The 11,739-nt window shown below is 42.0% G+C and overlaps 1 protein-coding gene across 1 annotated transcript; it reads left to right on the forward strand.

Moving 5' to 3' along the window:
* Nucleotides 1-3,665: 3,665 nt before the first annotated feature.
* Nucleotides 3,666-4,610, forward strand: LOC309366683 (olfactory receptor 5AR1-like; the record flags this gene model as incomplete). The annotated part of the gene is made up of 1 exon (XM_081905421.1): nt 3,666-4,610. The coding sequence occupies one exon, from the start codon at nt 3,666-3,668 to the stop codon at nt 4,608-4,610; it is 945 nt and encodes a 314-aa protein (XP_081761547.1).
* Nucleotides 4,611-11,739: the final 7,129 nt, after the last annotated feature.

Consider the following 11,739-nt stretch of genomic DNA (forward strand, 5'->3'; position numbering starts at 1 on the left):
CAATGGAGTGCACTGCTTGTTCCATGTGTGCAGGATCAGTTTCCTTTATTGCAATGTAGTCAAGCTGTTGAATAAGTGTGGCCAACCACTTTCCCTCTTGAACTTTTCCCATCTTGCCTTCTTGAAGCTAGCTGTTGGGGAATGACTGGGTGGGCCCAGGACTTGAATGATGCTTCATTGAGAGGGAGAAGTGTGTCACCTTCCTTGAAAGAGGCTTTGGTGCATCCCTTCCTTAAGAAGTCCTCCCTGGACCTGCAACTGCTGGATAACGATTGTCCGGTAACTAATATCCCCTTGGCAGGCAAGGTGCTCGAAAGCATGCTGCCAGTCTAGCTTCAGGCATGCTTGAAAGATCCATTTAAGTCTGGCTTCAGACCCTGTCATGACATTTGTTGGAAGAGAGATGGTGGGGGAGCACATGCTCCAACATTTCACAAATGAAAATATGGACATCCTGAGGAAAAGTGGACATTGTTTGATCATATCAGAAACTTGGACTGCTTCTGTAAATCCGGGATCATCCCTGGAAAATAGGGACACTTGAAGGGTCTGTGGGAAAGCTGCCTTGCTCACTTTTCTTGACCTTTCCTTATCCTTTGATACCATTGATGGCGATATCTAGTGACTTCTAGATTAGATTAATGCAATGAACTATATACAAGGCTGCCCTTGAAGATGACTTAGAAATTTGAATTGCCTCAAAATGCAGAAGCCAGACTACTGGCTGGGGTTCAATTGAGATAACATATAACCCCTGTTTCAAAAAAAAGTTACATTGGTTTGTTTCCAGGCCCAATTCAAGGGGCTCATGTTTCCTTTTACCCCCCAAATCTCTGAACATCAGCATCCTACAGACCTTCTTGGGTGTTGAAATCAGCAGAGGAGGCTCTATTGGCAGTTCCACCTCCCTAAAAATGTCAAGTGACTGTGACCCAGTAGAGATAAATTTCTTTGGCAGCCCCTAAGTTGTGGAATTCCTTACCCACAGAGATGCATCTGTCTTCATTACTCCCAACTTTCAGTGAAAACTGAAGAAGCACATCTTAACATGTGCTTTCAGGGCAAACCCTCTTCCAGTTACTGTAATCTCTTTGAACTGTTTCGAATTCTGGTTTTTAGATCGTAAGCCCCTTTCAGTCCTGCTGGTCCCAATGACTTTGCTGATATTGGTAACTGGTGTTATTGTTAACAACTTTGGGAATATGCAACAAACTGACAGTACTCTAAAACAAAATAGAGGAAAGTAACTAGTGAAGATTCCTACTGAATTGTGGGCTGAATGGAGAGGGGAAACTTCTGTTAGAAACTAATTAAAGATGAATAGAAGAAAGTAAAAGAAATTCCCAGGCTGTATGTCCTCGGGTGATTATGCCGAGATGTCATACAGAGTATTTTAATTCATGTGTTTCAGGAATCTGGTTTCTAGGTGATACCAAAACAACTATAAAATGAGCATTTTTCTGAACATGCCTTATTCTGGGACTCTAGGATCAACATTGATCATCTTCACAAGTAAGGTTCCTTTTGATACATTTTCTAGCCAGATATATTCACAAAGTTCTTGTCAATTCTCCCTCCACCAGCAGCAGTCAAATTTATCAGTAGGGCATTTCTCTGGAAGCAAATTTATTATCTGGAACTTATTTGGGCTGCCTGTTCATTTATTTGGGTTTGTGGGTTGGCACACTTTATGATGCTGCATGAAATCTCCCCTGCATGTTGCCTGTGATTGTAAACGTATCTCCAGGAATGCAGGTTCTAATTGATTACCTAAGAAGCTTATTTCTCTATTGCTTTCATTGGGCTTCACGGCCAGCTTCGACCCATACAGGGTAAAAAAAGAGTAAATTTAATAGCCACAGCATATTACATGTGCATTGAGGGAAGGTTATTTCTTGCTTACAATATCTCTGCTTCCTAAAAGTGCATATCCATTTTCTGGAGATCCTTCAAATGCTGACCACATCTTGCTATGCCACTGCAACAAGGGAGACCCCCATCTAGCCTCCTCCATTCCCCCCTAAGTTAAGGTTACCCCATCCTTTCCTATTGTTTGCCCTTTAAAACAAGAATGCACTATTCAAATCTTGCTCTGCCTGCAACTTGGGTCAACAGAATCCAAAAGCAAGGCAGAATTGAGTTTATGTTCTGCAGTATGCTATTCCCCCTGGTGTCCCCCATATTCATGTCTGAGGCTACTGTGGCAAATAAAGAATTAAACTTCCCTGCAGGAGGAAAGCTGTCTTCCATTTGCTCATAAACATGTCTGTTGGACTGAGGTGATAAAGAGAGGGTGCAAAAATACTGTAACTGAGTGTTAACTCGCTCCCTTCAATGCCCAGATATGGCAATGTATTTCTTAAATTCAATTTGATTTTCCCCCTTTTTGGTTGACTCCAATGGCAGTGCCAGATAAAAAACATTAAGCAATTAAACTGCTTATCTGGTGATTTTAAATTTCCATTTCTGAATTTCTTATTACAATCACACACAACTTGCAGGAAAGATCTCATGCAGCTTCAACAGAGGTCAACCTTTCCAACTTCTATGAAACTAAGCCAAAATAAATTCCAGATTTTATTTATTTATTTATTTTTGCTCCCAGAGAATTGACCTGTTCATAGATATCATCTGGCTGACAGAAATAAAATATCTCAAGCACACTGAGAATAAATCAAGCTAGGAGGTTGACCTATGAAGAGGACAGATGTCATTCCTAAAGCACCAAATAAGGCTTATTGATAGAATGGCTAATTTTATAGTTGTGAGGTTGCTGCAGAAGAAAAAGAATGAATTCCTCTGCAGTATGTTGGTGTCCTTCATTTGCACATAAACCTGTAACGAAGCAAGAACACCCTCCCCTCAATGCGTAGATAATGAGGTATGACTCTTAAATTCAGTCTGATTTTTTTTTCCTGTGGGTTGAAGCTGGCAACCATGCCAGATGAAAATAATAAACCAAACCATTGCTCAGGCAAATACTGCATGTACAAATTAAGGACACCTTTTGTACTCCAGAGCAAAATACTTCATTCTTTGAGACATCAGCCTCTCAAAATAATGGGAAGATACACTTTCTGCAGGAATCCCAATTTACATACATAACCCTTGGGGCAAGAGCCAGAGAAGAATTCACGTGTGCTCATATCTTCTTTTGAGAAACATTAGGAGTTTCTGAAGCTTATATCTGAGGTGTTCTGATCAGAGGAGGAAAACTTAAGCATCTCGTTGACATTCCTCTCCAGTGGCATAGTGTGTGGAGGGCCACAGGGGCGGTTGCCCTGAGTGCAAAATTGTTAGATGTGCGAAATTTCATCACCCTGTGCTGCCTCAATACAGCTGTGCACTTCCATCGCTGGGCTCCCATATAGATGACTTCTCCATGTAAAAAAGGAAGTGACCTCTCCAGAAAATGAAATGACTCTTCTTTTCCTATCTCTGTGGCTGTGATCTCCTGAGTGATGCAGATGCTGTCAAGCAGCTGAATGTGCATGCATACTCTGTCCATTTCCATTTCTCCTCCCCCCCCATCCCCATGTGGCCCCGGGTACTGGCAACTCATGCTACACCACTGTTCCTTGAAATTTAAATGTTATTGTGGAGCTAATACTATTTCAAATTTTCTCTCATATTTCTATTTACACAGGAGAATACAACTTGTGACAATGTCAGAAGGAAACTTCACCACAATTACTGAATTTATTTTGCTGGGATTCACAGATAATCAGAGTCTGCAGTTCATTCTCTTCATACTATTCTTAATGATTTACTTGTTGATCCTGGTGGGGAACATTGGCATGGTAACATTAATCAGAGTTGACTCCAGGCTCCACACTCCCATGTATTTTTTCCTCAGCAGCCTGTCACTTTTGGATATTGGTTACTCCACTGTCATTGCTCCCAGGACACTGATGACCTTTGTGGCAGAAAGCAAAACTATTTCCTTCACTGGCTGTGCCCTGCAGTTCTTCTTCTTCTGCATTGCTGTATCCTGTGAGTGCTGCCTGCTGGGTGTGATGGCATACGATCGCTTCATTGCTATTTGCAACCCACTGCTGTATACTGCTCTCATGTCCAGAAAGCTGTGTTATTTGCTTGTGGCTGGCTCCTATTTAACAGGTTGTGTGAATGCAATTGTCCAGACTTCATTTATATTTAATTTGTCCTTCTGCAGATCCAACATCATCAACCATTTCTTCTGTGATGTGCCCCCTATCCTAAAGCTCTCCTGCTCAGATACAGGCGTCACTGATATAATTCATTTCACCTTCTCAACAGCAATTGTATCAGTAACTCTCCTGACCATTCTTGTCTCTTATACATACATACTTGTTGCCATCCTTCGGATCAACTCAGCCGAGGGCAGACAAAAAGCCTTCTCCACCTGTGCTTCCCACCTGACGGCTGTCACCGTATTCTATGGGACAGCCATTTTCATGTATTTAAGGCCCAGTTCAAAATATTCAGTGGAGCAAGACAAAGTCATCTCTGTCTTTTATACCCTTGCGATACCTATGTTGAATCCACTCATCTACAGTCTGAGAAACAAGGAGGTAAAAGAGGCTTTCAAAAGGTTGATTGGGGGAAAGGTTGTTTCTCAGAGACATTAACGTTCAGAACAATAAATCCAATCCAATTCATTCATTCATTATTGCAGAGTCCATATTATTATTATATCATCATTATCATCATTATGGGTGACCAACATACTTTATAGGGTGCTTTTTTATGACACTGCCCTGGTTAAGAATCCTCAGACTTGAAACAATTATCATAGACATTTTTGGTTTGGGATGGGGAGTGGGATACTTGTTCAGAGTCTGGGCACCAGCTTCAGTGGGTAAGTAATATGCTGAGGCAACAATAACACACCAATCAATTATCTTCATGGTGCATGTGTGGTGTAGTGGTTAAGAGCGGTAGACTCGTAATCTGGTAAACCGAGTTCACGTGCCCGCTCCTCCACGTGCAGCTGCTGGGTGACCTTGGGCTAGTCACACTTCTCTGAAGTCTCTCAGCCTCACTCACCTCACAGAGTGTTTGTTATGGGGGAGGAAGGGAAAGGAGAATGATAGCTGTTTTGAGACTCCTTTGGGTAGTGATAAAGCGGGATATCAAATCCAAATCCAAACTGCAGTGCCTGGACTTGAATAAATGTCACATTTCCTACAACAGACAGTGGCAATGATCCTCTTATATTTCAAATAGGGGTAAGCCCGTGTTGACCACTCAAACTCCATTGAACAGGGAGACGCAACCAATCCTCACGTTCACGTCATGATGAGCATGTTTCCAAAAGCGAGTTGTTTCCACTGCCGACTCCCACTTTACATTTTGAATATTACTCAGTAGCCTGTGCATGTCCAAGAGCCTACCCTTTTAAAAACCATACTACTACATTTGAGTGCACTGTTTGTTCCATGTGTGCAGGACCGGTTTCCTTTATTGCAATGTAGTCAAGCTGTTGAATAAGTGTAGCCAACCACTTTCCCTCTTGACCAATTCCCATCTTGGCTTCTTGAAGCTAGCTGTTGGGGATTGACTGGGTGGGCCCAGGACTTCAATGATGCTTCACGGAGAGGGGGGAGAGTGTCACCTTCCTTGAAAGAGGCTGTGGTGCATCCCTTCCTTAAGAAGTCCTCCCTGGCCCCTGAATTGCTGGATAACTATCGCCCAGTATCTAATATCCCCTTTGGGGACAATGTGCTTGAAAGGGTGCTGCCAGTCTAGCTTCAGGCATGCTTGAAGGAGACAGGGTATCTGGATCCATTTCAATCTGGCTTCAGACCCTGTCATGACATTTGTTGGAAGAGAGATGGTGGGGGAACATATGCTCCAACTTTTCTCCAATGAAAATAGGGACGTCCTGAGGAAAAGCGGACACTCCGGGATAAAATCTGGGATGGCTTCTTTAAATCCAGGACTGTCCCTGGAAAATAGCGATGCTTGGAGGGTCTGGGGGATTGCTGCCTTGCTCACCCTTCTTGACCTTTCCTCAGCTTTTGATACCATTGATGCATCTGTCTTCATCACTCCCAGCTTTCAGTGAAAACTGAAGATGCACATCTTAACATGTGCTTTCAGGGCCAACCCTCTTCCGGTTACTGTCATCTGTTTGAACTGTTTTGAATTCTGATTTTTAGATTGTAAGCCCCTTTCAGTCATCCTGATCCCAATTACCTTGTTGGTATTGGTAACGGATGTTATTGTTAATAGCTTTGGGAATATGCAACAAACTGACAGTAGCCTAACACAAGATAGAGGAAAGTAACTAGTGAAGATTCCTACTGAACTGTGGGCTGAATGGAGAGGGGAAACTTCTGTTAGAAACTAATTAAAGATGAATAGTACTCCCGAGGGGGGTGGGATATGGAGGGTGCCCTTCCAGGCGTGTGACAGCTGCTCGGGTGCACAGGGCAGCGCACACATGCCCTGCAGCCGGGGACGGAGTGAGCCACCCATGTGGCCAGAGCGAGACATTTGGTGTGCTGCATGTCCACGACTGCCAAATGTCACCCCCCCCCTCAGCGAAGACACCTGGGGCAATTCAACCCCACTGCACCTCCCTTCCTCCACCCCTGGCATTATTGCCATATATTTGGCATGTGTCCATTTACAGGTACACATGGTGCCACTAAGAAATAACGTATCTCCAACCCTCTCTGCCTGGTAGTGCCTCATTGATGCTGAATAGCTGGATGTAGAAAAGACTCAGAAGGAGCTTGAGGAAATAAAACGTTATTCACTGCTTACACAAAACTTGAAAGAGAGGTAGTCAACTCTGTGGAATGGTGATCTACATCCTGTGTGCCACAGTAGAAAAGGCCCTGTCTTGTGTCCCAACTAATCAGGTTTATGAACATGATGAGGCAGATTAGTAGAGCCTAAGATTTTGAGCACAATGTCAGAAGAAACCTTTGGAAAGAGGCTATCAAGCAGATTTCCTTCCATCCGCCCATTCAACAACACCTGCTGTGAAAGCTATCCACTTTAGTTCTCTGCAAGGAATGTTGTTCCTTCTTAATGTGTACTCAAATAGTAACATAAATTGCTTTGCGATATTTCATTCTCGGCAAAGGCAGGTGTACACTAAGACACTGCAAACCTAATTGTGTGTACTCAGAAGTAAGGCCCATTGAATTTAGCCGGACTTATTCCCAGGGAATAGATTTAAGACTGTTCATTTGAATTTTATTACTGCTCCTCAGTTCAAGTCCTAGTCTCTTTATCAAAATGGATACAGTAGAACCGCCTCAGGTTACAAACGCTTCAGGTTACATACTAAGCTAACCTGGAAGAGTTACCTTGAGTTGAGAACTCTGCCCCAGGATGAGAACAGAAATCGTGTGCTGGTGGCGCAGTGGCTGCTTAACAAAAGCAGTTAAGAACAGTTTCAGGTTAAGAACAGACCTCCAGAATGAATTAAGTTCGTAACTAGAGGTACCACTGTAAAACCATCTGGATTTGACTGCCCATTTTTGACCACTATAGATATTCACTTTTAAATTTAAATTTAAATTCATTTCCCTGCCCCCTGACATTTTCTGGACATAGATAGTACCTACTCAATGCCTGAGTGAGGGCTATTAGTCAGCATAACAATTTTATACTGAACTGTGAGATTCTAATCCCACGTACCCAGGAGTGACCTGCACTGATAATGAAGCAGCTCAGCCCTACCAAGTGAACTGTTCTGGATGGCTCTGTCTAACAATCATCATGTTGCAAGCACCTTTCGGTCCTGCAGGTCCCCATGACTTTGTTGGTATTGTTAACTGGTGTTAATAGCTTTGGGAATGTGCAACAAACTAACTCTAAAACAGCGGTTCTCAACCTATGGGCCCCCAGATGTTGTTGGACTACAACTCCCATCATCCCTGAGCTCTGGCCTTGCTAGCTGGGGTGATGAGAGTTGTAGTTCAACAACATCTGTGGGAACACAGGTTGAGAAAGGCTTCTCTAAAACAAGATAGAGGAAAGTAACTAGTGAAGATTCCTACTGAATTGTGGGTTGAATGGAGAGGGGCAACTTCTGTTAGAAACTAATTAAAGATGAATAGTAGAAAGTAAAAGAAATTCCCAGGCTGTATGTCCTCAGGTGATTATGCAGAGAGTATTTTAATTCATGCCCTTCAGGAAATTGGTTTCTAGGTGATACAAAAACAACTATAAAATGAGCATTTTTCTGAACATGCCTTATTCTGGGGCTCTAAGATTGACGCTGTTTATCTTCACAAGTAAGGTTCCTTTTGATACATTTCCTAGCCAGATATACTCACAAAGTTCTTGTTAATTCTCCCCCCACCCTCAGTAGTCAAATCTATCAACAGTGCATTTCTCTGGAAGCAAATTTATTTTCTGGAACTTCATTGGGTTTTCTATTCATTTCTTTGGTTTTGAGGGTTGGCACACTTTATGATGCTGCCTGAGATCTCTCCTGCATTTTGCCTATTATCCTAAACACATCTCCAGAAATGCAGATTCAAATTGATTGGCTAAGAAGTTTATTTCTCTAGTGTTTTCATCTGGCTTCACAGTCAGCTTCAACCCCAAAGAGGTAAAAACAGATGAAATTTAATAGACACAGCATATTGCATGTACATTGAGGGAAGGTTATTTCTAATTCCTTTGTTAGCTTCTGCAGCAACCTCACAACTATAAATTAGCCATTCCATCAATAAGCCTTACTTTGGGGCTTTTAGGAATGGCATCTGTCCTCTTCACAGGTAAGGCTCCTAGCTTGCTATATTCTCCATGAGCTTGGGATATTTTATTCTGGGAAGCAAGATGATATCTATGAACAGCTCAATTCTCTGGGGGAAAAAGTATATTGGAATTTATTTTGTTTTATTTTCACAGAAGTTGGGAAGGTTGACTTCTTATGACGCTGCACAAGATCTTTCCTGCAAGTTGTGTGTGATTGCAATAAGAAATCCAGAAATGAAAATTTAAAATCATCAGCTAAGCAGTTCATTAATCTGGCACTGCAGTTGGATTCAACTCCAAAGGGGGGAAAATCAGATTGAATTTAAGAGACACATTACCATATCTCGGCATTGAAGGGAGCGAGTTAACACTCAGTTACAATATTTTTACATCTTCTCTTTATGGCCTCAATCCAACAAACATGTTTATGAGCAAATGGAAGATAGCTTGCCTGCTGAAGGGCAATTTACTTCTATATTTGGCTCAGCAGCCTCACAAATGAATATGGGGGACACCAGGGGGATTAGCATACTGCAGAAGATAAACTCAATTCTGCCTTGCTCTTGGATTCTGTTGACCCAAGTTGCAGGCAGAGCAAGATTTTAATAGTCCATTCTTGCTTTAAAGGGCAAACAATGGGAAAGGGTGGGGTAACCTTAACTTAGGGGGGACTGAGAAGGCTAGATGGGGGCCTCCCTTGTTGTAGTGGCATAGCAAGAAGTGGTCAGTATTTGAAGGATGTTATAAAAATTTTAAAAAACAGCTATTGGGTGCACAAAATGGTGCTGGTTTTGGCGAGTAAGTGGTGGCACTGGTCACTAGTAATATAACAGTAGCCAGTGGGAGCCAATGGCCAGTACAAGAACTTTCTACAAAAACTGAACAAAGGCTCGCAGAGGCTAGGTGTTGTAGGAAACATTGTAGGAGACATTGTTGTAGGAGACATTATGTAGTGCTCATCAACTACAAGGAAAATGTATGCTAGAGAAATTACACCTGTAACCACTGGTGGAGAAAGAGGAGTGTGGGCGGTGCGCCCCACCCCCAGGATGCACGCCAGCCCCACTGCCGCTTGCTCTCCACGCCCCAGTGCTGGAGCATGAAGCTCCGCCACTGCCTATAATATGTGCAAGAAGATGGTGACACATTAGTAGATTTCCTCTGCCCACAGATTACATTTTGTCGGAAAGCGCTTGTAAATAATAATGACCACACTCTCCAACAGAGAGGCAAGGCAAGTTCCAGAAATAAAGTATTTCTCTCCACCCACCCCCTTTTTAAAAATGTAATTTTGGTACATGCTACCTTACTTAGTTTTGGGTTTTCCTGCACTCTGATCACTTAGGCATTTTGGCTGCTGAATTGAACAGGAATTCTTCCACATACGTTCTACATATACCCCTGATGTAGTAGTAAGGTACATCTTAGTGGGCAAACATAAAAGCCACTCCTAAATTGCCCTCAAAATCCCCCTCTATATTACTATGTGCAGATGACATGGTACTCCGGTCTCAAAACAAAAGTAGGCCTAAAAAGATCGATGAGGGCACTTTCAGGATGTTGCCAAAAAGAACAGCTGGTTGTGCATTACAATAAAACCAAACTCATGGTGTTTTCAAGAAACAATAGTTGCTACATGGATAATCAACTGATTGAACAAGTTAAAGGCTGGATCTAAACATAGGGGGGATAAACACTATAAGTAAGTCAGAAATTAGATCATTATAACAGAAGAAATAAATCTCTGGAAAATCACATCTTGGGCCTGTCGGTCTTGGTCTTTCAGTCAACAGGGTCATGGGCAGCAGATCAGAAATATGCAAAGAAAAAAGCTCTTCAAAGTGTCAAAATTCTGACATGCTTTTTCCATACAAAAGGTGGCAATCAAATACCTTCAGCACTTGAAAGTTTAAGGGTAAACCCCTAGCACAGTTATTATATGGGGCTCAGATCTGGACAGGTACTCACTTTGGATCTACAGAAACTGTTCAGTCCAATTCCTAAGGCATTTCCCCCCCCCCCCTCTCTTCCATCCTTTGTTCCAAATGCTTCATTGTGCTTAGAGGCTAGTCTTCCCTCTGTTGAATTACAGATTTGGAATAGAATATTTAATGATTGGCTTTGGCACAATTTAACCCCCATCAATCTACTACCTCTAGTAATGCAAGACCGTCATGAGTGTGCCTGGACTAATATTGTCACCCAATAGCTTTATTCCTCTGGTTTGTCGATACAACAGTTATTAACATTGAGCTTCATCAAACAAATAATTTAAATAGACAGCCTATATGACAGTGAACGACAGAATAATTTGGCCACCATAAGGAAAAATTCCCCATGGTATGATTATTTTCCACCTAGTTTTCTTGATACATTGGCACCCTACTTGCAAAATGTAACACTTCCAAAATACAGATGTAGAATCCCATAAGCCTGATGTAGATTAACCCACATAGCCTAAGTGTAGATAAATATGCTTCCTGCAGACCAGATAATATTCAGTGATACAAACAAGTGCACCAAGTCACCTCAGTTGTTGGAACTCAATATGGAATCGAGGGTTCTTGTTTTTTCTTTCCTTTATTCTTTCTTTTTTGCTTTGGGGTGCTTCACCTGAGAGCCCAAGTTCATATGCACAGAAAGGTGGTCTATCAAAATCAAAAGAGGGATTGTAAGTTTTGGTAGAAACCTTTATTGATAGTGTTTAAGAAAAGATGAAGTGTGGATAAAAGTTAATTTACTGCACAGTGAAATATTTTAAAATGTTGCTGTCAGTAAAATCCAGTTTTATAAAATGAAGGGAATTTTGCCACTAATTCCAATTGAGTGTGTAAATAGCAGCTCCTGTAATTCAAGAATGGAGATAACTGGACTCCAACTCCCATTATCTCTGACTATTGGCTCTGCTGGCTAGTGCTGATGGAAGGCCACAGGAATCTTGTAGTGCTGGTTTGTTTTGTTTTTAAGGAAGCCTGGTAGCCATCCAGGTTCAACTGCCATGTTATTTTTAATTCTCTTACAGAGGGATATAGA

This window comes from Podarcis melisellensis, assembly GCF_964234715.1.
Source record: "Podarcis melisellensis genome assembly, chromosome: 1".
Taxonomy (NCBI): domain Eukaryota; kingdom Metazoa; phylum Chordata; class Lepidosauria; order Squamata; family Lacertidae; genus Podarcis; species Podarcis melisellensis.